The sequence below is a fragment of the Crocodylus siamensis genome, chromosome 2 (genome assembly GCF_052110815.1).
Source record: "Crocodylus siamensis isolate JL-2025a chromosome 2, ASM5211081v1, whole genome shotgun sequence".
NCBI lineage: Eukaryota > Metazoa > Chordata > Crocodylia > Crocodylidae > Crocodylus > Crocodylus siamensis.
Genome location: NC_143396.1, coordinates 220,913,646 through 220,939,994, shown reverse-complemented (window position 1 = coordinate 220,939,994; position 26,349 = coordinate 220,913,646). Strand labels below are relative to the sequence as shown.

At 41.9% G+C, this 26,349-nt stretch overlaps 1 protein-coding gene across 13 annotated transcripts in view; it reads left to right on the top strand.

The window, feature by feature from the left end:
- The window catches only part of CELF1 (CUGBP Elav-like family member 1), an 81,570-nt gene extending 59,065 nt beyond the window's left edge, over positions 1–22,505 (top strand). For 9 of the 13 annotated variants that reach the window (XM_090033142.1, XM_090033138.1, XM_090033140.1 and 6 more), the window contains 5 exons: positions 6,245–6,358; positions 6,567–6,752; positions 7,512–7,655; positions 12,858–13,026; positions 19,527–22,505. In XM_090033142.1, coding sequence (XP_089889268.1) covers positions 6,245–6,358; positions 6,567–6,752; positions 7,512–7,655; positions 12,858–12,985 — 572 coding nt within the window. In that variant the 3' untranslated portion in view covers positions 12,986–13,026; positions 19,527–22,505. The remainder of the gene's footprint in view (positions 1–6,244; positions 6,359–6,566; positions 6,753–7,511; positions 7,656–12,857; positions 13,027–19,526) is intronic. The other 4 variants (XM_090033143.1, XM_090033139.1, XM_090033141.1 and 1 more) reach the window with 1 other exon arrangement.
- Positions 22,506–26,349: the final 3,844 nt, after the last annotated feature.

The following is a 26,349-nucleotide window of genomic DNA, read 5'->3' as shown; positions in this document are numbered from 1 at the left end:
ATCAGCATTGTAAAAAAATAAGCAGTATTATGGTATATCTCCTAAACATTAATTACAGAGCTCTGTAAGTCTTTACACTATTGGTTGAATGATCATAGATTTCACAAACATTAGGGCTGTAAGGGACCTCAGAAGATCATCGAGTCCAGCCCCCTGCCTAAAGGGCAGGAAGTCAGCTGGGGTCATAGGATCCCAGCAAGATAAGCATCCAATTTGCTTATGAAAGTGTTCAATGTAGGTGCTTGAGCCGGCTCCGATGGCAGGCTATTCCAGACCTTGGGGGCTCGGACAGTAAAGAAATGCTTCCTTATGTCCAGCCTGAAACAGTCTTACAGTAGTTTATAACCGTTTGACCTCACCATCCCTTGGGGTGCTCTGGAGAACAAAACGTTCCCCCAGATCCTGGTGGTCACCCCTGATAAACTTATAGGTGGCCATCAGATCACCCCTGAGCCTGCGCTTTTCCAGGCTAAAGAGTCCCATGGCTCTCAGCCTGTCATCGTAAGATCTGTTTTCCTGACCTCTGATCATGCGCGTGGCTCTCCTCTGGACTCTCTCAAGCTTCTCCACATCCTTTTTGAACTGTGGAGCCCAAAACCGGACGCAGTACTCCAGCTGCAGCCTCACCAAGGCCGGGTACAAAGGGAGAATGATGTGCCGGGATTTGCTTGAGAAGCATCTATGGATGCAAGCCAGCGTTTTGGTTGCTTTACTAGCTGCAGTGTCATATTGCAGGCTCTTTCAGTAATTTCATCTTTTTTTTTCCTCAAGTACATTTGTCAATTTAAAAGTCTCTGAGAAGGTCACTTGTGTTGAGTTCAATGGGTGCTGGTTCTGTGTGCAGAGGCATGCCTGGAGCAGATGTCATCTCTGCCCCAGCCCTGCATTGTCATAGCACCATCTCACCTGCAGCCCCGTCCCGTCTGCCTGGCTGAGCGTGCCGTCCCTGTGGGAGTCCTGGTCCAGTGATACCCTAGGGCCGGAGCTGGGATCCCCAGTCAGTGACAGTGTGGAGTTGGGTCCTGGGGCAGAGCTACTTAGGGAGTTTTGGTGAGCAGGCAGTGGAAGGGAGGGTGAGGTGATGATGACCTAGCCCCTACCAGCTCACTAAAACTCCCTAGATGGCCCTCCAGCTTGAATAATTTCCCACCCCTGCTCTAGCCTTTCCTGTGAGAGAAAGCATTGTTGGTTGTGTTGGTTGTATTTAAATCTATTTATAAATCAACCTAGTAAAACCACTACAAAGCTATGAGTAGGCATACTTTTGGTTTCACTTAAACATTTAAGTTCCTGATTGACTCAGCTATATCAAAACAAGAGCCTTTGCACAGGTGTTTGCATTGATTTATAATTGACTTTCTTTAAAATTTAAAATGATTTTTTTGCCTGGATAAGGGATCCATTCCCTTACCTCCTTTCTGCTTCCCTCTCTTTCCCTCTCCATCCTTGACTTTTATCCTTTTTTTCATGCTCCTACTTATTATTAAAATAGTCTTCCTTTTGATGCCTCTCTGTTTAAAACTTATATTCAAATAGATTGTTCCAAAAAGTCTTTCTGTAGTAAACTACTGTGGGGGCAAATCATGTTTAAAATACCATATTTACTTGCATCCAAAACAAGGCTTTTTTCCACAAACAGTATGTGGGGGTGGGGGCAGGGGTTCATCTTAGGTTTGAGTACTAGCCTGGGGCAGGCAGCGGCTTAGCTGTAGCTTTGACTTGGGGCTTGGAGCCAAAGCTGAAACTGAGCTGCCTGCCCCAGGACAGGGTGGCTTGTGTCTTGGGGAGAGGTGGGGAGACCTGCATGTGCAGCTTGCAGGGAGTACAGTGGAGAACACACTGCCTACCCTCCGCCTCTCCTTCCTCCCGTCTCCTTCACAAAGCCAGTTTTACCTTCTGCTCTGGCTTCAGCCCTGACCCGGCTAAGCCCAGAGCTACCTCCACTGCTTCTGTCTAGCATCAGGGCTGGAGTTGCTACTGACTGCCATGGAACCAGAGTAGTAGAAGATATGGGGTGGGGGAGTAGACATAGGGGTGCAGACACAGAGTGGGGTGAGGCACTCAGTGGGGGTGGATGATGACAGGACAGGCAGCAAGGGTCAGGAATAGGCATGGGGAAACAGCGGAGGGCAAGGGGTAAGAGTCTGGCCCCTCACCTCCCACCACTGCTTTCTGTGCCAGTCAGGGGGTAAATTTTAAGATGACCTTTCACTAATTAAATTAGCTCCACTGTACTCCCTGGCACTCTGGTGTAGTGCCCAAAGACTGGAAGAAGACCGATGTGATGCCTGTCTTCAAGAAAGGGAAAAAAGTGGATCCGGCAAACTATAGGCCCATCAGCCTGACTTCTATCCAGGGGAAGACCTTAGAAAAGTTCATTAAAGAGGCCATCCTTAATGGACTAGCCAGCACCAACATCCTGAAGGATAGCCAGCATGGGTTTGTTGCAGGTAGGTCTTGCTTGACCAATCTCATTTCCTTCTATGACCAGGTGACCTATCACCTGGACAAGGGAGAAGAGATTGATGTCCTATATCTTGACTTCAAAAAAGCCTTTGATCTGGTATCCCATGAATCACCTCTTGGCAAAACTGGCCAATTGTGGCCTTGGGTCCACCATGATCCGTTGGCTGGGAAATTGGCTCCATGGTCAGACCCAGAGGGTAGTAATTGACAGAAGTCAATCATCATGGTGTCCTGTGACCCGTGGTGTCCTCCAAGGCTCTGTCCTTGAACCCATATTGTTCAACATCTTCATTTAATGATGTGGACGTTGGAGTCAGAAGTGGACTGACCAAGTTCACTGATGACACCAAACTTTGGGGCAAAGCATCCACGCCAGAAGACAGGTGGGCAATCCAGGCTGACCTGGACAGGCTCAGCAAGTGGGCGGACAAGAACCTGATGGTATTTAACACCGAAAAATGCAAGGTTCTCCACCTTGGGAGGAAAAACCTGCAGCATCCTTATAGGCTCGGCAGTGCTACGCTGGCTAGCACTACAGAAGAAAGAGACTTGGGGGTCATCACTGACTGCAAGATGAACATGAGCCTGCAATGTGATGCTGTGGCTAGTAAAACAACCAAAATGCTGGCTTGCATCCACAGATGCTTCTCAAGCCAATCCCAGGATGTCATTCTCCCCTTGTACTCGGCCTTGGTGAGGCCGCAGCTGGAGTACTGCGTCCAGTTTTGGGCTCCACAATTCAAAAAGGATGTGGAGAAGCTTGAGAGAGTCCAGAGAAGAGCCACATGCATGATCAGAGGTCAGGAAAACAGACCTTACGATGACAGGCTGAGAGCCATGGGGCTCTATAGTCTGGAAAAGCTCAGGCTCAGGGGTGATCTGATGACCACCTATAAGTTTATCAGGGGTGACCACCAGGATCTGGGGGAACGTTTTGTTCACCAGAGTGCCCCAAGGGATGACGAGGTCGAACAGTTATAAACTACTGCAAGACCGTTTCAGGCTGGACTAAGGAAGCATTTCTTTACTGTCCGAGCCCCCAAGGTCTGGAATAGCCTGCCATCGGAGCTGGCTCAAGCACCTACATTGAACACCTTCAAGAGCAAATTGGATGCTAATCTTGCTGGGATCCTATGACCCCAGCTGACTTCCTGCCCTTCAGGCGGGGGGCTGGACTCAGTGATCTTCTGAGGTCCCTTCCAGCCCTAACATCTATGAAATTATAGTTTTCCATGTGTAGAATCTAATTATTGGTGGAGTTGTCTTGAATTTGACATCATCTTGGGTTCAGGTAAATATAGTAAAGTCTGGGCCAATTGTCTGCACTGTGATGTTTTTCAGCTTGTGAAAAAGACCATAATTTTTTCTATGTTATGTAGTAGTGGATGTTAGTGTCTAAATAATGATGCTGTCTTAGTTGGTTCAGTTTCCCTAGTTGTTTTGGAAACAGTGACCCAGTTTAGCTATATGGAACAAATGCTGCTGTTGGGTGTGCTGTCTTTCAGTTGAGATGTATAACTGAGGTCCTTCCTAGTCTCTGGGACTGCTTGCAGATGTGGGGGGAAAAGCACTTTAATGGAAGGGGCAACAGCTGATTCAATCAGCTATTAAATAAAAGTGCCAAAAAAGCCCCATCTATACAGCACGTGATCTATACAGACACTGCAGAGCCAGGTTGGACTGATGTGCTGCCTTTCCTGGGTATGTGTTGGGCTCAGTGCGGGAGCACATCAAGTTTGAAATAAAGCATTCGGGTTTTTTTCCATGTCTGCGTGCAGCCTGAATGTTCTGTAAAACTTTTTAAAAAGTGGGCTGTTCACCCAAAGTAACATGGACACCATTAAAGCATCGTTATGAAATTCTGACATCCTACACTCCCATACTTTTTTTTTTTATTTGCTACAGAAGTCTTTGTTTTTCTGCCCTAAAATGTTGTGAGTCTTATGCTCCATTGTGTTGTGTAGCAAGCTGCCATAATCTACTGGAGAAGGGGCTTCAGATGATGGGTGAAATGATGGATGAACTCTTACGAAGAGTTTATGTTGTGGATTGTATAGGACGGCTCGGGTAGAGATGATCCTGCCTCAGGCAGGGGTTTAGACTAGATGACCTCTGGAGGTCCTTCTGTCATTTCCACTATGATTTTTATGATTAATGTGTAATATGTATGTAGCTGGTTGAAAAAGAGTAACAATTCTTATGAAAAATCTTTAAAAATTTAAAGACCTTCACCAGGTATAGGGGATAAAAACCATAAAGATAATGTAGGATGATGTCCTGTAGAAGTATAGACAACTAACAGAGGGTGGGAATATGCAGCCTGGTTTCTACAGATGTGATTTTTTCCTGGACTTAGGGAAGGAACATCTGTTCAAAATAAACTGGCTGCTTGCAGTAAGTGCTGTTATAGCACTTGGCCACTAGGTGGCATAGAAGCTGGTTTGGGTTGAGCAAAGATCGACCACAAGATGAAATGGACTGGGGAAGCAAACACATGGCATGTTCTCCATAGTAACTTTCAGACGCAGTAAATTACTACATGTTTTTCAGTGGGTTACTTTATCCTGGATTCGGGTGACTTACTGCACCGTAAGGTTGTGCATCATGTTCATTCCATCTTTAATATGTAATTAAGTCAGTTTTCCACATAATCATATTGTGTGTCTGCACCTTGTGAAAGTCCCAAAATGTCTGTTCCTCTTGCTCACTGATGTCTGTTGCCCTGTGTTTTGCAAATGTTGGATCTGTCACCTCCAGAAAGAGGCCATAGTAACAGAGAAGGAATTCTTCTCATCAGTGACACAATCTGTATAGATGACCTACAGGACTGTCTGTTTTCTTAGAAATAACACTCATTTCAGGAAGTATAGACCCAACAAGCTGCTTTCTATCAGAGGTCCTATCCAGTTTCCCAAGACTGAGTTCTGCCTGTTATTGACCTGATCTTGGCTTGTGGGCTGTGACAGTGTCAGGGACCCTGTCTGGTTCATAAATCATCTTTTTGACTCTTTCCTTGTAGAATAATAAGGATGGGGAAGCTGGTGATGTAGGGTATTACAGAGAGTGTGGTTTGTTTCAGATGTGTTCCCTGACTTGTTTTTGGCCCTGGCCATAGCCTCAGCCACTGTAATAGGAATTCCATAGTGGAAAATTATTTCAGTTGCCAAAATAGATACTAGACATTCACTGCCCTGATCTGTCAGTAAGGTGAAACCTTGTGTTCAGCCTTACTGGAGCCTTCTGTAATCTTTTCACCATCTGTGTCAGATCCCTTTCTTGTTTTGGGTATGATATTTCAAAGACAGATGACAATACCTTCTGAGTGCTCATCTTATTCCACATTTAATGAGAAACGAGCAATCTTCCTGATCATCTTATTTTGGGGTGGAGATCCTAACTAGTAGCTGTGTACTGGTTGCATCCAAGCTTGTCTTAGATATTTTACAGTAAATTATTTTACATTACTGTAACAACCAGTTTTGTGCTGGGCTTTCTGCATATTTGTAGAAGGAGAGTCCCCTCCTCTAAACAACCTGCACTATGAAAAGACAAAAACAGCCAAAAGATGGAGGGGAAAAATACAACATATACCCAGTGTGACATTATTATAGATTATTTAGTTCCAGTTTTGTAATGTAAACTATATTTGGTTGCCCTGCTCTCATCATTATTAGTTGACTGTTTTCTTGTAAACATTATGGTGAAAGGAATTTAGTGAGGTATTTGAACTATCAAGAGAAGAAACTGTTATCTGGTATTTATTATTTCATTTTAATAGCAGGTTCCTCACCTAGTTCCAGTAGCAGCTCCTCTGTCAATCCGATGGCTTCTCTGGGAGCACTGCAGACACTGGCAGGGGCTACAGCAGGCCTCAATGTTAGCTCTTTAGCAGGTAAGTACTAAATAGAGTGGGAAGAGGGAAATATAGTTGGTCATTTTTTTGGAGTTGTGCTGCTACTTCTAAAACAGGCCATTCTGTTTGTTCTTGCTTCTGTTGTTACTGCTGACAATAGTGAAGTGTAATTAAAGGTTGCCTGATAGAACCATTAGAAACATCACTTTTTAATTAAATCCTCATTTTCCCTTTCTTATATATATAGGGATGGCAGCCTTAAATGGTGGACTCGGCAGTGGTGGCCTTTCAAATGGCACAGGTAGCACGATGGAGGCCCTCACTCAAGCCTACTCTGGGATCCAACAGTATGCGGCCGCTGCTTTGCCCACACTCTATAACCAGAGTCTGTTAACACAGCAAAGTATTGGTGCAGCGGGAAGTCAAAAAGAAGGTAGGCAGAAAACTGCATAGAATGGAAATGGAGATTTTGAGAGAGAAGCTTTGAGTTTTGTGCACATATTGCATGCACAGCTTCTTGAAATAGCATCATTTAGCATCCTAAATGAATTTGTTTGGGAATTTGTCCAGTTTTAATTTCCAAGTTTGTGTAATGGTGCTTCAGGTCTTTTATGTGGGGAGCTGATTCTACAGCCCTAGTGCACCTCATAGTCAGGAAGGATTTTTTTTTCCTTCTTAATTCCCTTTCACTACTTGCATTTCTTTGATTACCACCCTTAACTAGTCCCTGTCACTGGTGTTCTTACCCTGTAGATGCAGAGTTTATTTAGCTTGTAGAGTGAAAGTCATATGAAGACATGAGGGGTATAAGAATTCGTTATAAGCAGTAGATTGAATGAGTTGGGTTGACTCAGAGGTAAGGGATAAGAGCTTAGTGTTTGGGGAGAGAGACCCACATACAGAGTATCGGGGCACTTCTGCCTTACTATCTAGATTTTTTTGTTTCTTCTGCTGCATGCTTGGTGTAGGTGCCTGTTTTGTTTTAGTGAGCACACTGCATTTAAGCTTATCCGAGGGACTTTCATAGCTTATTTTGGAATCAAATAGGTGCAGTTTCTGAATGGGAAGTTTGTTTTCTTTGGGAGGGGGAGCAGATTTAATTGGATCAAATGGATATTGGTCTTTGATATAAAAGTAATGCTGAATTTCCTATGCTTTTTCTGAACCTGTGTTTCTTTTTGAATGCTTGAAGGTCCAGAGGGAGCCAATCTGTTCATCTACCATCTCCCCCAGGAATTTGGGGACCAGGACCTGCTCCAGATGTTCATGCCATTTGGAAATGTCGTCTCTGCCAAAGTCTTCATTGACAAGCAGACCAATCTAAGCAAGTGTTTTGGTATGTTGAGTCCCATCACTAATTCTAGATGGGAGTGCAGCATTGAAAGACCCAAGTCTATTGGAAATGAGAAGATACATAACAGTCACTCTTTGCGAGAAAATAAGTTGGGAGGGAAGGTTCTTTTTGAGGGAGTGTAGGGACAGCTAGGTGGGATGATCAATAAGATGGAGACTTTTTTTTCTTTGCTCTTTGGCTATCATTGGTCAATTGTCAGGGCCTTCCTTAACTGACCCTGAAGGTGCTCAGTAGCCTGAAATATCAATACTAAATTAATCTAGAGTCTGTACAACTTATGAGTGTCCACCCTATTACCTTCTATGCTTCCTTTACGTGTTAGGCTAGCCAGAGTTGATCCTCCTGAAACCATTGACTGATTGCTCTTAGTATTTTGTTCTCCAGTGCTTATTCCAGTTCAGTTTTGACCAGACCAATAGGTTTTCCCTAATTCCATGCCCTGACACAGGTCACAGTCTGAAAAGTTTTCCTGATGCTCATCTTAAATTCTTGCTTTTCTTAATTTCATATCTCTGCATTGTCCCAAATAATTCATTAGCGGTGGTGTTTACACCATGAAAATTTTGCTGACTGTAGTCATGATACTATGCCTATCATTAATTATTGCTTAGCTAAGTTATTGTGGATGCTGCTTATGTCTCTTATGAAGGATCTGGTATAATCTCCAGTTGTCTTATCAAACGCACTGTTCTGAAATATGATCTCTTACAATGACATTTTCAATATGTCAATGTCTGAAATGGATGTTTTTTAATTCCTTAGGCATTTTGTAATTGAAGTAGAGCTGCTTTAACTATTTTAGAAGGTTGGCAGAAAATGGTTTTCTGGGAAATTCTGGTTTTGACAAGAACTGCAAGAAAAATGGTTGAAATCTGAAGTGTAGGAAGGAGCTTTCTCTGGGACCTTCCATTTTGTTAGGTTTAATAGAAAACGTTCTCTTTGATGCCATTGAACTTTGTTCATTTTTAGGTATTGCCCACATTGAATTTTAAAGCCTAATTTCTATTGTAGGAAGTATAACACTTATTAAGCAATACAGTTGAGCATATTCCATTTTTTTAAAAATCCTACAACAAACTACACATGTGCCATTGCACTTGCAGTGTTAAAATAACAATGTCAGGAAACACCAAAGTTAAGGTTTCACCAGCAACTTAATGCCACCACATTGCACATGCTAATATATTCTATTCTCATGTTTTTGATTAAATATGTAAAGCTTAATAAATCATTTGCATTAAATATATTTCATAGAACATATGGGATATACAGTGTGGCCAAATAAGTTGTTGCTGGACCCTTAATTTTTATCTCTTAATTTATGGTGATGTCATAGATTTCATAGACATTAGGGCTGGAAGGGACCTCGTGAGATCATCAGGTCCAGCCCTCTGCCCAAAAGGCAGGAAGTCCATTGGGGTCAATTTTGGTTTTCCCCAGGGCTGTCAAATGCAAAGCTTCCCTCAGAGTATAAGCTCTTAGCTGTCTCTTGGTTTTTTAACTACAGAAAAATAATAGAGCAATTCTTTTGTTGCAAAAAACTGAGAAAGATCACAACAGATAAGGATGTTTTTGATACTGAGGATTCCTGTTTGAAATCTCTGGGCTTATCTTGTGAATCATGTGTAGGTGTTTGCACACCTAACAGTGCTAATACTGTGTGGCACCCCTAAAAGAATTTTGTGACATCCTGGTTGAGAATCACTGGAATACTTTCATTCTGCAACCATAGCATTGTGCTAATTTTGCTTTTTGCATTTAATCATATGATTGTTTTTTCCTCAAACTGCTGCTTCTAGTCCTCTGAACTTTGCCAGTTTGTTGGTACTTTTTTCTGGTTACAAAGGACCCAATTGTTTCAGATGCAGAGAGAATTAGGAGTATCCTTTCCTGTATTGTGATTTGATGATTGCAGAAAACTCCAAGCTTCGTTTATCATTTTGCTTTGCAAACTTGTGAAACTTGGCTTTTCATTTTGTTGCTGCTGTTTTTGTTTGTTTTCTCTGATACTTTTTAAACTTCCTTTGTTTTCACTAGTATTTGCATTTGCTCCCAGTAGCATAATATACAGTTTCCACTCTGCTCTAAATGATCAGCAAGAACATTTAGCAACTCCATAAAAAAAACTGCTTTTGACGCTTTGTTAAATATCACCCCCAACTCACTACTTCACTAGTTTTGGTTCATCATCTAGTTTTCAGTGCATGTCATTGTTCAAGTTACTTTAACTCATTTTGTATAAAATTAATGTATTTTAGAAATATTAGAAACTGCTTTTCTATCATCAACTAATTTTTTATAATCCTTCTGAAAGAACCAAAAAAATTCATCCAGTAAGAATCCACAGTCCTGTTTGAAATCCACAATGTTGTTTTTATTACTTACAGTACTATTTTTGTCTTAAGAAAAAAATACTGCTAAATCTTAAGACTTTTAGTTTACTAGGGATAGAAATTAAATGCAAGAAGGAATTTACCAGTTAAATTTCAGGGGGGTTTTTTCTTTTTCTTGAACATTAAGATCATTTGTTTTTAATTTTTGCCATTATCTGTAACACTTGAAAAAATAATTCACTAGCTTGATAATTTTAGGGCGCTAATTCCTTTACCGGACTCTCAGAAGTTTAGGGCTGGAAGCAGGCTGGACCCAGTGATCCCACGAGGTCCCTTCCAGCCCTAAATTTCTGTGAGGGGAATTAGCCCCCCCAAAATTACCAACCTACTGAATTATTTTTTCAAGTGTTACAGATAACTGGGGAGAAAATGGAAAACAAAGCAATCTTAATCTTCAAGAAAAAAACAAAACCCTGAAACTTTAACCCCTGAACTTTAACTGTCTTGGATGCATATGATCTGAACCCACTAATTTGAATATGGGTGACCACCTGTCCCTAATTGGGCAGGACAGTCCCAGAATGGGAACACCAATCTGTGTCCTGGGCTGCATGACTCTGGGACAGCAATTGTCCTGGATTTGCAGTATCCTGCAGGGATTGGGAAATAGCAGGTTTCTCCTTGCAGGTTGGCAGTGTTCCAGCCTTCAAGGGGCTGCCGGGATCAGGATGCAAGGGGCACCATGTGCATGTGCATGCCCATGCATGTGCACATGACAGGAGAGGGCATGGAGGGGAGGGGGCACACATGCTTCCCCACCCCCAGATTTGTGTGTGGGGCAGGGACAGATTTGAAACATTGAAATTTTTCAAGTGTTTACTTACAGTTCATCAATAATCATTGCTGCAGATTTCTGTTACTTTCCACTCATTTGTTCAAGGGCAAATTTTTAAAAGTATTTTGCTGTCCTGTTTTAGACTTTCATCTCTGTCTACAGTTCTTAATAGACTTGCTTTTTTCTCTCATACTACTTTTAACCCTGATTGTATATTATTCTTATATCCGTTAATTCCTCTGGATAGTATCTTATTTGACTTTTTAGCTGCCCCTTTTTTGTTTTTGCCTTCCCCCACAAGCTTTAACTGTTGTAAGATTTCTTTGCCTCTGTCTTTTTCCCGCTTCCAATACTCGGTTTATTTTAGTTTCAAATTATCAACAATTCTTCTCTAAGTCAGTCAGGTTGCTGGTCTTTCTGTGTAAATGCTGGGCCATCATACTTTTAATTATCATGTCTTTCAGTTCTCCAGCCTTTTTCCATAGCGGTGGATTTAAATAATTCCCATTTCCACCTTACTAGACTTCTTCCTGAAGTCTGATTTCCTAAATTGCTGGATAGTGTGAGCCCCTCTTCTTTACTATTGCAAATATCAAATAAGCCGTGTTTGGTGGTATTAGCAGTTCCCCATCATCACATTTCCAATCCTTTGCTTTCTACATGAGTTCTCTTAGGCATCCTCCTGCATCAGCTGTAATCTACAAGAATCTCTCTCTACTTCTTACGCTCACAGAATTTTCTTCTAAATTACTATGTTTACTCAGATCCATGACAAGGGTTTTTTCCCCATTCAACATGAGGGGAAAAGAAACCTTATCTTAGATTCAAGTATGGCCAGGGCAAGTAGCAGCTGCAGTTCTGGCTCCAACTCTGGCCTTGACCTGAGGGAAACTGTAGGATGGGGAGGGTAGTACAGGGTTGGGGAAGTGCAGGGGAGAAATCTGTAGGGATGGGAAAGCTGTTGCTGCTTGAGCTCTGTGCCCTAAGCTGGAAATGAAGCTGGAGTCAAAGCCACTGCATAGGGTAAACTGTGGGGCAGGGGGTGAACAGGGGTCAGGCTCCCTGCCCCTGTGCTGCTGCTTTCCTCACTGTGGCGGTGAGGGGCATAAATTTAAGATGACCCTCCAATAATTAAACTCTGTACATAGAAAATTGTAACAAATGTGTAAGTTTCCATGTATAGAGTCCAATTAGTTGGTGGGCGGGGAATCAGTCATATGGATTTGTGTAAATACAGTATTAAGAGACCTGTTTAAAACATGTTAGCAGTTTTTGTTATCCAGTGCAGATCTGGGTGGTTAAATCCTTCTAAATATAATATTTTATGCTGTCAAAAGAGCTAGCTGACTTCACATTCTTCCTGTCTAGCTTTAGACTTGGTAGTAAATGCCTCCTTTTCTTTCCTACTCTTGTCTTATTCAGATAGTTTCACCAGTCTGATCTTTGTTATCTAGCTGTAGCTCTTCAGTCTTCATAATTATTTGTGACATGCAACACCATTTCTCTTCCTTTTCATGTCTTCTATACTGACATTCCATTTCCAAGAATCACAACCTAGGCTTAGTTATGCCCAGTAGATAAGTAATCTTTCTCATAGCTGGGAATAATACCTGTAACTTCCATGCTAATGTTTCCAATCATTTATAACTTTCCTAAAGTTTCATCTTTGGACTGAAGCTGTCCAGGTTTGAGCTCCTGTCAGTGTTGAGTTTTCTTAAAGCATGAGCAACAAATTATTAGGTTATTTGAGTCCAAAAAGACTGGGGAAAATACTTTCCCTGATATTTAAAAAAAAATCTTGCCAAAGTAGCTTGGGGCAGAAAGTGACAATTTGGCAAAGAAACTTTATAAAGACAGGTGCCTGTGAGTGATCTAGTGAAGTTGCAAGCTTTTGAAAATGTGATTCCATGTAAGACAGTTTGCCTTGAGATGACCTGCATATCCAGTTAAGAGCCTTTTCCACTGCTTTCTGGGGATTTTGTACATGTTGTAATGCTGTATTTTCTTCTTCCCCAGGTTTTGTAAGTTATGACAATCCTGTCTCTGCGCAGGCTGCCATCCAGTCAATGAATGGCTTTCAGATTGGCATGAAACGTCTGAAAGTGCAGCTCAAGCGCTCTAAGAATGATAGCAAGCCATACTGAGCGCCCCTCCCCTCTGGGACTGGAGTGAGAAGGATCTTTTGGTAAGTTGGGGAGGAGCGCACTTAATGATTCGAAGCCCTAAGGCTGTGTTTTTACAGTCCTGGAAGCTGACCCATGTCATTCTAACTGGCACATCTTCCCCTGAAGACTCGGCTGCAGCCTCTGCGGGAAATTCTGCTTCGGATGGAGGACAAGTTTGTGCTTTTGTTTCCAGTGTTTTACTTTGGAGTTTAGGTGCCATATCGCTGAGGTTTTTTTATTTTTTCTCCCTTATTTGAAGTTTGCTGTGTTTGTAATCACTAGTGTGTGTTGAGAAGGACCAATGCCAGCTACTTTGGGGATGGGAGAAGGAGCATAGAAGGGGCAACAGAACTGACACCAGATAGCACTGAGGACAAAAGAAGATATGGGGAGGGGGATCAGAATCTAAGCTACCTTGTGATATGCAAGGAGCAGGCCCCAGATCCCCCTGGTAATTCCCCACACTGAGGTTTCTTTAATTAAATGCCTTTCTTGGGACTTCTTAGTTGAATCTCTCTCTAAAGCAAGAAAAAAGCTAAAAGGGCAAAGAGGTTAATGGATTAAAGGAAAACTGCAGTGATAATTTTGCTGTATATAAAGCGATGCTGATATAACACTGTGGAGGAACACAGCACTTTATAAAATTATTTGACAATTATTTGTCTCGGCACAAAAACCTCATACTCCTTCTAGCGTTACATTTTAATGGGACACTAATTAACACAGTCTGAATTTCCCAAAGGCTAGAAAAATGTATCCCTGTCCAGTTCATTTTGGAATTGTGTGAGAGTATAGAGCAATGTTTCTCAGAGTGCCAAGTGGTGCCATGCCATGTAAGCACTGTTAAGTTTACAAATAAGCCCCAGAGATGATTTCAAATAGAAATCCATATAGTTAAAATCATTCAGACCTGTTGTGGTCTTTCTGAGTTCTTTGCAACAAAAGATTAACTCTGTTATTTTTCTATAATCAAAAACCAAATGAAAATCTAAGCATTTTTCAAGGGATGCACCAAACTGAAAAAAAAGGTTGAGCCACTGGTTTACAGGAACTGCTTAGTCTGAAGGAATAACCTTGAGACTAAAAACCAGAAATTCATGAATTCTAATCCCTGTTCTGCCCCAGATTTCCTTATGTGAATTCCTTACTGCGCCTAAGCTTCTCTATTTCTACAATAGGGATACTGCCTATCTCACAGGTTATTTGAATTAACAGTCATTTAGTACTAACTATTATTAAACTGACTGCTAAATTAACAACACAAAATTATTTTACAATGACTTCTGAGATTTCTGCTGCTTTGCACATTCAGGTGCTTCCTCAGAGTCATACTCTGTTGCAAAGGCAGTTTCCTGTTTGCTAATTATTCTGTGCAGAGGTTTGGAATTGTAATTAGATTCTTGTTTTTTATGCTGCAGTTTTCCTTTAAGATGGCAGGTGCCAGCACACAGCAGAAAGGCCTATGAGAGCTGCTGTTCCAAAGCAGATCCTTGAGCTATCCAGTCTTCTTCTGCCTTTCACAGCAGCTCTTGCCCAATGTATTGAATGAAAATCAACAATTCTTCACCTGTAAACCTACACATGCTTTATTTGTGCACATTTCTGAGTTTGCCAATGTGTTACAAGGGCCTTTGTATACACTGGTTTTAGGGGGCTCAAAGGGCTTTTGGCATTCTGGCCTGAGCTATTTTAAAGTAGTGACAATAGAGTCTCATACTGTAATCACCAAAATCTATTTTGTCACTAGATTAAGTTTACAGTTTGTGTATGTCATTAATAGGGTTTCCATTTACCTCATTTTCTCCATTTCCCCTTTTTTTGCGTTCCCAGTTGGTGATGCTGTTTTCCAGGCCACCAGGTAACATTGGAATCTGTATTTGGAAACCAGCTTCTGAATAGGAAGTGTGTGGGGTCAGATACTGGGTTTTAATTTCCTGCTTTGTTTCAGCAGGAGAAGCCATAAGCCCCATTAAACCTTGAAATGTTGTTTATAATGTGCAGTCATGTGCAGGTGACTGTCAAGTTCTCTTGGAAATGTTACATACATCCAGGGACTGGGTCCCCTGGAATCTTAAACCTCAAATGTGCAAGGCCTGACCCATAGCATCAGAGAACTAGGGTGAAATACCCTTTTTTGTTGGAAAGGTTGAAAATAAAATATTTTTGGTGCCAACCTGCCTGTACTGTTGGCAGGAGAGTAGGACATATATCTATCAGTATTATTAAGAGTATTTTTGGTGGCAAAAAGTGAAAAGGCCAGACTGCCAAATTTCCCATTTACGCTGGCATGTGGTACCCTTCCATGTTGATTATTTGAGTCTCTCTAGAAACATAAATATACACTTAGGTAAACCATGTACACTTGAATTCTGCACACTGGGAGAGAGATGTCCTGGTTATCTGCGAAGAAAGTGTTGGAGTGTTAAGGCCTCCAGGGTCATAATGGGATTTTTTTATAAATAATATACTTTGCAAAAAAAAAAAAAAAAGACAAAAAAATCATGGTTGGGAGCAGCTGCTCCAGGTGCAACCTGCTGTAAACCAAGAATGTTGTTTCTATTTTTATAGAAGTTTTATACAGCTCCAGGGTGGAGAATATTTATTACCTAAATTATTTCACTGGAAAAAAAAGGCAAGGGTTTGTAGAATCCTGAATATGATTGTTTTACACATGCAATGATATGCATCATTTGAAACTACTGATTTTTCAGTGGCCTGTTTGCAGCCCAACAAACTGCTAAATGGGGATGGATTAATGCTGTGAACCATTGGAGGAGAGAGCTGTGCTCTAGGGTCTCTACAGTCACTCTTATCTGGTCCCCCTTTGCACCCCACTTACTGTACTATCTGAGACCTTGCTTCATTTCCCTTTTGACCCTGCATTCTGGCCTGTTGCTTTAATTGGTTGTTTCAGTTGCCTTAGCTTTAGGATTTTTAGTCTTTGTATTCTAATAGCGTGTCCCCAGCACTGCAACCTATGGATCAAACTCAGCCCTAGTCTAAATAGATGCAACTTACATTGACCTAAATTGGAAATGTATCTATTTATGCCAGAGGTTCAGTTTGCCCCTGTTATTCTTCTTAAACAATGCGATTATATCCCATAGTAGCAGCCTCCTGGGCTAGCTCTTGTGCCTTACTGGCATAACTATAGTGCAAGTATTGCCAAAGTAAATCTATGCAGGTTAAATCCTAAGGACCTGATCCTCAGGTGGTTAGAATCAGCATTAATTGACACCACCTGAAAATCTGTCCCTGTGTGTGTCTCATCTTCACATTGGTGTGTCCAAGTATCTGTTGCCAAAGTTAATAAATGCATCAAGTCTGTGATGAGAGGAAATTTTACCACTGGTAATGCAGCTGATCATATAGATTCAGCTTGTCCATGATTGCTTGGTGGCAGCTGCCAAAGACTGTTGGGATTTCTGCCTGAAGTGAATTTTCTTCCTTGCTGTATTTTTTTTTTCTGATTCCCCTCATGCTTTCATTCTATTGGAAATTAAAACAGTCAGCTGTTTTTTTAAAACTCAGTAGAACAAATTGAGCAAAAACAATACTGTATGAGTTAGCATCTCATTGTGACTAAGTCTGGCAAAATCACTCTGAACAACGGTTTAGAAATATTGTGAATGGCAAATTTCCCAGAACAAAAAAAAATGCATGCTGGCAAAGGCTATTAAACATAGGCTTGGAAGGGAGGAGAAAGGGGTTAAGAACTTGAGGCAGCAGAATTATTTGGGACATATTTGCCTTTCCTGCTAATACTTAAACATTGGAAGCTGTCACCAAATATGCACCTATGTTCTTTTCTGAAATTCTTTTATTTTGTTGCTGTTAACTCGGTTCAAATATCTACAGGATTTACTTAAGTAGCCATATGGGCAAAGTATTCTCTGTGTATAAACCAAAGAATCCACATAAGATGTCTGCTGAAACACAGAACTCCAAACTGCATATGTGTACTGTACACGTCTTTGTGAATAAGTGTACTCCATATTAAAGGGAGTGGTGATGGGGGAGAGTTGGGGCATCTGCCTGCTTTGCAGACTTTCAAAGGGCATTTTATTCTACTTGGCATACCATAGTAAGAAAGAATTAAGGGTGTCTGTGTTCTCAACCTGATCCAGTTTAATACCTAGCACTACTACAAACCTGCTCTTGGATTAGATTTTTCAGCACCTCAGTAATGGAATCTAATATTAGATATCTTCTCATAGCTTAGCTTCTGTGTCCAATAATACAGAGCTTTCATTTATTAGAAAATGCCAGATACATACTTATTACAATTTTAACCTAAGCAAAATGAGGAGTGGAGCTTTCCAAAAGAGTTGCAAAGAATTATAGGAAATATCTTTTATGTTTCAACAGAGATAATACGGGACATAGGTTAAATTTATCTGAAAAGTTTAATTAGTACCTCAGAGAATTAAGTCTAAAGAAAAAGCACTTAATCTAAACAGTAAATGCTGTTACAGAAAACCAGACTCTCTGCAAGGCAAAATTAACGTAGAACATATCCTTTGCAGATAGCTATAGAGAAGAGGGGAACTTGCACTGTGGTGAACCTAGTGAATCTCTTCCCAACTTAAAGCAAGTTATCAACAATCTGAAAATAGCAAGGTTGGACCACCTGGCAGCACAGCTGTTTCACTTGAGTAGTGTCAGCAATAAGAAAGCTCAAATCACACATGCAGCATGTATTGGAATTTTCCTGATGGAAATGCATGAATATAAGGCTTGCTTGACCACAAATGTCACAACATTTAAAAAAAAAAAAAATCAAAAAAAAATCCCCCCCCCCCAACAAAAACAAAAATAATAGAACATGAGAAAAATTTAGTATAACATTGTTAACCGCAGCAGTGAGAGAAACAAAAATAGCTGGTGCTGTTTTGTGCGTTGTCATCTGCTTGCTCTAGGCCATTCTGGCTGCACTTTTAGTCAAGTTCCTCCTCAAGATGCTTCTAAGACCTCTTATGAATCCTAGTCTTCCCTCAGAATTAGTGACAAGACCAGACATTTAAAAATCAATACTAAGAGGCCCCAAATGAACCACACAAGAATGCCTTGTGACATGCTAAATTTCATTTGATCCCTTAGCTGGTTTTTTTTCCTATGCTCATTTCTCTACTGTAAGCTCTTTGGGGCAGAAATCCTGTCTGTGCAGCCATCTGTAAGCATCTTGCATATTTCCAGGAGCATAGAAATAATGTTTAATGTTTCACTGTTCCCTGTTTACTGGGACTTAATTTAGTCCCCTCACTTGGATCTTTCTTCGGTTTCTAGTGGCAATGTATTGTGTTGCCCCCAGGGATCACTGTGGAGTGCTTGAGCTCCCCAGGCCTGTTGCAGAGCACTACACGGTGTAAAGAAGGTCTTGCAGTGGTCTCTACTACCATTGAGTAGCTTTGAGGAGCCCTAAAGGGCGTGACACCAATTTGGGAGTGACAGGGATTCCTGAAAGGTGCTGCTTCCCTTCCGCCTCTGCCTCCCTCATTTCTCACCCATCCTCTCGGGGGGGGGGAAAAAAGGGCTCCTTTTTTTCTACAGTTTGGTGACCAAGACAAGGCAGCAAAGCTGTTTGTACCCCTTGTTAGGGATTCTATCGGTTCTGAAAAGTCTGCTCAGAAAAGCTTACTTACAAAAAATACTTCCATTTGCCCAACGGGCAACAGTGACTGTAGAGCTTCTCAGAGCTCAGAATCCCCTCCTCAGAGTGGGGGAGCTATTTATTAAAGGGGTTAGGAAAGGAAAATCCCTGTGCAGGTCTAATGGTGTGAAAAGGGCTCAGCTAGGACAAGTCTTAACTTGCAGCCAAGTCTTAAGGAATTCCTCTCTGTTGTGTGGGATTTTCAGTTCCACTCATTTGTCTTTATAATCTTTTTTGTTGTTGTTGTTCCTAACCAACCAACCCCAGCTTCCTTGTTTCTTAAGGGATGGGGAGGGACTATAGCTGAAGCAAGAAAGCATGGATTTCCTGGGTTACCACTGTTTAAGAATTTCCCATAATAGAACAAAAGAAAAGTCTCAGCCATCAAACCACCTGTGACTTTCCGCCCCCCCCCGCCCCCCTTGTGTCCTCTGTTCTGTCTCTTGCGGTCTGAATCTCTGCAGGTAAATGTTAGCCCCAGAGGCATTTTTTCGGAGATGCGCTGCTAGGGTAGGGTGCTTGCTTTGTTTTTTTTTTCTCTTATGCCAAGCTAGCAGAGCACAGGGCAAAGGTGAATGCACGTGAATCAGTATGTCACTGGGCCAGGATGTCTCCCACAGATCGGTGTCCAAAGGGAAATCCAGGCCTCTGCTTCCATTTGGTTTTTGGCAGTTTGATGTTTACTTGGTGTCCTCCATGTACTTTGACTTTTACTTGTCCATCGTTGGCATGTGCTGCCCTTCCCTGTCAATCCCCTCCCCAAGAGGTCTCATTGTACAGTGCCCATTCCTGTTCTCTCTCTCCTTGTTTCGATGTACTGCTCTGTGTAACTCAGTGGGTCTCCCTCTTTCTGGTTTGTTTTTTTTCTAGATTCCTGCCGTTTGTTCATCGTTGTGCCTAAAGCATGTCGATGTGGCGTTCAAGTACATCGTCCAAATCCTTGTCTCTTCAGCTTCTCTGATGCTTGAACTCTCACCTTTGACCTTGTGTTGACCTTTGATGCTGATGTGTATTTTTATTACGTTTGTTTCTTTCTTTGTGGGTTTTTTTTTTGTGTTGCCAAATTGGTTGTGCTAGAAAGACTGCTGAAGGGGAATATTTAAACTTGCATTTGAATATAAAAATTCTATTTTTCTAGAACTTCGTAAGATAACCACTTGATTTTGTGATTCTGATTCTTTGTAATTGTCTTCAGAGCAGCCTTGCTAGCATACCTCGTGGGGTATTTGTATTTCTGTGAACATAAAGCCAATCACTTTTTAGGCTTAGTTTTTTATTTTGTTTTTTTCCTGTGTGCATAGTTTTAAAAAAAACATTTTGAAGAAAAAAAAAAGTTAAATGGTGTGACTCAATCTTTCAAGAGACTCCTAGTCACATTTTGCTGATCTGGTTTCTGTGCTTGAGGAGACAGCATGTATTTTTGAGTTCAAACTCCGACTTTAGTGGCATCAGCAGAAAACACTTGAATTACATTTTCTCTTGATTGTAGCTGCATTTTTTGCCTTGGCACTTACTGTTTTTTCCTTTTCTGTGTGGTTATCAACCTCTGTCTGCAGTGAAAATTTGATCAAAGTTGATGTTGTGTTTTGTTAAACCCTAGCATGCTTGGTTTTTTGTAATCACAATCTCCTCAGCAAAATGTGATGTTTTTGTTTTATTCTATCAAACTCAGATAGTGCCCAGAAAATGTTTTGCATGTTTCCTGCTGTTTTCTTCACACCCTCGTATATATCACCTTCACCTCTCTGTTTTCTATAGTTCGTGCAAAAACTGAGCAATTTAATGGGTTTCAAAGGTATCCTTTTAAATTGGTATGTTTTTTGGTGTGACAAATTCTTATCAAATGCCATCTGTGGGCATCTGCCTGTGCACTTAGACTGTCTGCCTGACACAGCGTCTGGTCCTTGTTCCACCTCCAGAGCTGTAGGAGGCTCGAAGGGGTCTGGTTGCATTCTTTCAGTAGGTGTTTTGGTAGGATGGGATTGACATAGGGAATCTTTGCAGCAATTCTGCTTCTAAAATTCTAGCGAAATTAGTGCTCCCTTGGGGCACTCTCTACTGGTATTTTATCGTGCATAATTTGGGGCTTCATTTTTTGTAGAGTTCAGCCCTAGTTTAATCTTTGTCAGTCAGACCCTAGTGGAGGGAGGCTCAAAGGCTCTGGAAGTAGAATATTTGGAATATCCCAGAGAAGGAGTCTGTAAACCTGGTCTCACAACTGCTGGCTCTTTCCCCAAGTGAGAAGCACAATACAACAGCCTCCCAAGCTGTTACGTGAACAGGGTACCAACCTCAGCTCCTCTTCTTAAGGGCCTTAGCTGGGGAATCTCTACGGAGATTTTTTTAGTTTTTGTTTAGTTTTTAATTGGGTAATGAGCCAAGCAGTTTTAGTTCCTGGCCTGTGGAAAGAGTAGAACAGGTTACCATTCTCTGGGCAGCAAGCTTCCCCTTATCCTACCTACCTCCTGCTACAAGGCTGCATGGGTAGTAACTGAGACTATTCTTGAATGAAGGCACCTGCAAGATTGTGTGCCGTGGTGAAACAAATTGCTGGGAAAGGTGAGCTGGTGAAGGAACCCCAGGGGGGAAAGAGTATGAGATGAAATCCCAAGGAAAATGGTATGGTGAGAATATGAGACTGATCTTCAAGCTGGGTAGAAGTATTACCTTTGTCCTTTGTTTTGGGATGGTGAAAAGTGACAGTGTTTATTTTTTCCTACCCCTAAATTGGCTGGTGATTTATAGTCTCAGTAAAAGGTTGGCTGGATTGGCATAGACAGTCCTTGCTCTGTCTTGTAATCAGCTTTTTTGTGGGGTGTGACATATAGTTCTGGGAGCTGTGGGGCTGGGGCTGGATGAGGAGAGGATGGAGACTCATTTGGGGGTAGGGTTGTGGGATGGCTGCTGTTAGCCCCACAGTCTGAATGCACAGGGCCATCTGTCAGCAGGGGGCACTGATACCCTGTAATGTATTGAGTAACTTTTGCCAATACATTTCTATACCATGCGCATGTAGTTCCATGAGGAACTTTGGGAAACCTGTGGAAAAATCTCTGGACAAAACCAAAATGCCAAACATTGGATGTTTCTTTCCTTTCTTCTTTCCTTTCCTTCCTTTGATTGTTTTAATTGTTCTGTGGTGGTTTTAATGGATTTGAGACAGTGGAGCAGCAGCTGCCTTTCTGATTTTTGGCTGCTTTTTGTGAATAATTTAAAAAAAAAATTACATTTTGGAGACAAACCTGTGGGCTTTTTTATTGGTACAAACATTGTATTTAACACTAGGGGTTTTGTACAGTTTTTTGCCTTTTCTACTAGAAAACAATGTAAAGTGATTCACAATGTGATGAGAAAACAAATTGCCACTATGACCAAATGTAGAGTCTGTTCTGCAGTAACGGGATTTAATCAACTCAAAGTCGTGATTCAGTCGTAGAAATGCTTTTCTTTACCTTGTTTGAGCTGTTCCTTTTTCTTGTTTTGATTTGCAAAACAAAATGTCTTTTGTGTGGAATTGTGTTGTACTCTGTAGAAAATTATGGATTTTACTTTAATGGTTTAAAAAGCAGAGGAGCACACATTGCTTTTCTTACCTGATCGCAGAGTTTGTGTAGTGGATTTAAAAAATGAAAGGATTTGTTACAAGTTTGGAACGAGCGAGTATGTGTTTAAAGGAATTTTTTTCCTTTGTGTGTGTGTTTCTTTTTTTTGTTTGTTTGTTTTTTTTTTTGTCCCAAAGGGGAACTTAAAGCTGTTTTAATTGCACAGATACACCGACAACAAGTCATTTTGTATATGCCAAGTGTGGTACCTTCCTTTGTTTATTTGCTATTAAACTGTTTGAGAAGAGTCTGTCTGTTGCTTTTGTGTTACACCTTAGATCTTACACTCTGCAGATAGATGCAGCTGCAGGAAGGGCAAGGAGAAGAGTTTCTGCCAGCTGGAAGCGCACGGGAGGAGAATACCTGCTAATTAACTAGGCAGCATGTGACAAAATCTTTGTATGATGTTACTTTGTCTGGGTACACAAAATTGCCCTTGATTTCCCCCCTTGCTAATACGTTTCTTTGAATTGAAATATTACAAGTTCATTGTAATGCTCTCTGTTTTCTCTTCTTTTTCTATAGATAAACGTTTATATTTCTGATTTTCTGTCTTTTGGTCACGATCAACCTTTCTGGTCTCAGATTCTCCATCCTTCTTTGAAGTTTTACCCCTTCTCCCTAGCAGAATTACTTCAAAGGGAGAAAAACTTGGTCTAAACCCATGATACAGTGTTCCAGGATTTATATATTAAAAAAAAAATCTAGGCATAAAATCTGGAGGTTCATAGCACCCAGCAAAGTGTGCAAGTGGACAGTACACACTTGCACAGGCACAATATGACAGCACCATTCTATAGCAGTGTCCTGTTTATTATTGCAGAACATGCTACTTAGACTCAATTCCTCTCCACTAAATTTCTCCAGATGCTTCCATTAACTACAGTATTTTTTGCTTCTCTTCCTAATCTGTTCTGTAGTATAACTGTACATTTGTTCAGGGGAGAGGAAAGGGGCACTGAAGATAACCCGGTATGTGAAACTTTGTGAGGTTGTTTTAAATGAAGTGTGCCGTATAAGACTGAAGATCTTACCTAAGCAAAACAGAATTCAGTCAAACTCTAGCCAGGATGTTGGCATTTATATCCCAAACTTTGTGAAACAGCCCTGGGAGTTTAAAGACATCAGGTGACTTTTTCAATCTCTCTAAAATGCATTTCTTTTAATTAAAAAATAGTCTTTCCTCTTCCCTGCTGATTTGTATACAAGTCCCTGACTTGGAGACTATAGGCATCTGCAACCTCCGTTTCTCCTCTGTGCCCTTGTTTATTATCCAGCATGTTCCTTTTAACCCAGTGCTTCCTACAATGATTGTAATTCTGAGAGGGCTGGATCCTGCATTCCATCCAGTGCAACCCACCAATCACAGAGCAAGATATTGTGCCACCTGTTTTGTAATGCACTAATGTTCATGTAGTTAATTAGCAGCTGTTTGATGCTGGGAAACACAAACTTCAGTGTGGGTGTGTATCTGGGATAAAAGTAGGGGAGAAGCAGCTGAATCAGAAAACTAATCTCTTGGTACAGGATGGAAGATTCATGGTCATACAGCATATATGGCTTTAACCTACCACGTGCCAAACCTTATATCACAGCCGTGGCAGTTATGAGATGTGGAGACTAAGATATTAGCTTCCTATGTGTAGATGGGGCTGTATCAGCTTGGTACAGACCAGCAGCTTCTAAGGTACAAACAGTAGTCAATCCGTTAGTCTTGGAAATCACCAGGCTATTTCGCATTGCTTTGAAAACTGGTCAATATGTGTATAAAATGCCTAGAGCCTATGGATTTGATCCAGATGTTACTGATCTGACGAGAAAGTCCTTGTAATTCTGTACATTATCATCTCTCACTGCTTGCCAGTACTCTAGTGAGTGACAGTTAACTCTTGTCAGTCATTTTTCTGGCATTCATATATGACTTTGCTGTACATTCTTTTGAAGCTTTCTGCTGCTTGTTTGCTTTCCCAAGCCATTTCCTTGTCATCAGATGTACCAGACAGGAAATGGCTAGTAGATTGGGGCCCCATTGCTAACCTAGTCGCACTCAAAGAAACTCTTCAACCAGTTTACACACTTGAGGCCTAAACACTGCCTTTAGTTGCACCATGCATCCTCACTGTACGGATGCACTGAAAAAAAATACATGATCATCTTATATTCACTTGCACTGCACACAGTTGATAGCTTAGGCCAAGGAAGGAACTGACAATATGGCACTGAAGGTTGACACGCTGTTGCACAAGGGGCAGTAGTCAGAGGAAAAGATTATACCCACATGGAGGCAGTGGCTGGCCAAGAGTGTGATTCATTGGAGTGGAGGAAAAAACAAAGTGTCATTAGCCAAACAAGTTTTAGTTCCTCAAGGCAATCACAGATGGCAACGGTCTAAGTGTTTCTACCCAGCTAGCTGTTCTCTCAATGCATTGGCCTTGCATAGGTAAGTCATATCTGTCCTCTTCACTTCACCAGCTGGACTTTGATGGCGGGTTTTGTCCTTGTTATCTAACATGCAGTCATCTTATCACGCTTCTGGCACTTTTCAATCCCTAGCTGTGGTCGGTGTTCTCTGTCTCAGCAAGCAGTTAGCTGCAGAAGCTGGGTTCATGTGAGACTGATCAATGCTTTTCAGCAGAAGAGTCTAGCCCAAAGACAAAAAAAAGTGCCCAGTGCATGGCTGCAGATGCAGGACAGACTTATCATGCCTAAACTTGAGGACCTGCATTGTTAGGGCAAAAAATTCCACAGAATCCTCCCTTCCCCACAGGTATATGCAGACACTGGGTGCTAATGGGGCAAAGGGCTTCTGTAGGATGATCCAGAAACAACAGGATGAAATTCTGATGACTCATGAGCCATAGACTGTTAAACTAGCTATAGAGGGAAATTCTACAGCGGGGTGGGCAAAATGGCGGATCTGGCTGGCAGCTGGACTTTATTTCCCAGCAGCCCCTGCCCACGTTGCTGCAGCCAGTTTCCATGAAGTAACCAAGGAATAGCGGGGCTGTGACAGCATGAGGCCAGGGTTTCTATGGAGATGGGCCCAGCAGCACTGGCGGGGGGGGGAGAACTGGGCGAAGAGCTGGGATCTTGCAGTCAGGGCAAAGTCACTATCTGCTGCCTGCACGCCCCTGCCTGAGGTGTGCAGGCAGTGGTGCATCACGCTTTGTCCTGGTTCCAGACCACACTGTCACTGCCGCAAGATCCCAGCCCCCAAGCAAATCCCTGCACACCATCAGCACTGCTGAGGCTGGTCTCCATGGAAACCCTGGCCCCACACTGTCATGATCCACTGTTCCTGGGGTCTCCATGGAAACAGGTGGAAGCAACATGGGCAGGAGATGCTGGGAACTGGAGTCTGCCCCTGTTCTACAGGAACATCTAGGAGAGACTTAGGTGATCCTGTATACTAGGGGTGTGCGAAGCGGCCCTTATTGGATTCAGATTTGGCCCAAATTGGGGGTAGCGATTCAGTTCATTGATTCGGATCACTGTCCCTGATTCGATTTGGCCAAATCCGAATCTGAAGATTTGATGCCGATTTGGACATAGACACAGCTTTAAAAGTTTTTTCTACATACCTTGAGGCAAAAGCACAGCTTGTGATCACTGCGATGCTGGAGCACATGGAGCATCCCACAGGCATTCAGGGGGGCTCCTCCACATGCTAGGTGGCAAACAGGGAAGTGGACTGGAACTACTTCCAATCGGCCACCAAATTGGGCCAAATCTCTGCTGGATTGAATTGGGGACCGAAGCTTCACAGAGCCCTACTGTATACCCTTCCCTGGCTCCTACACTGATTTCCCCGATACAATTATTCTAGTGGCTATAGCCTACAGCCTTGTCCCACAGAACTAGCTGCTCCTTTTTTTATCATCTTTTCCAGGGTTCAGGGGTTTGAGATTCTCCCCTACTACCACCAAACAGATCAGTCTGATGATTTTTTGAATAAGGTCTTACAAGAGGTGCTGTGTGAAGGGACCATTTCCCTAGCCCTGCTTGTATACTTTTTTTTGGAAACAACAGGATCCAAGGCAGCCGTGTAACCCGGTAATGGGGGAAACATGAACAATCTCTGCAAGGTGCTC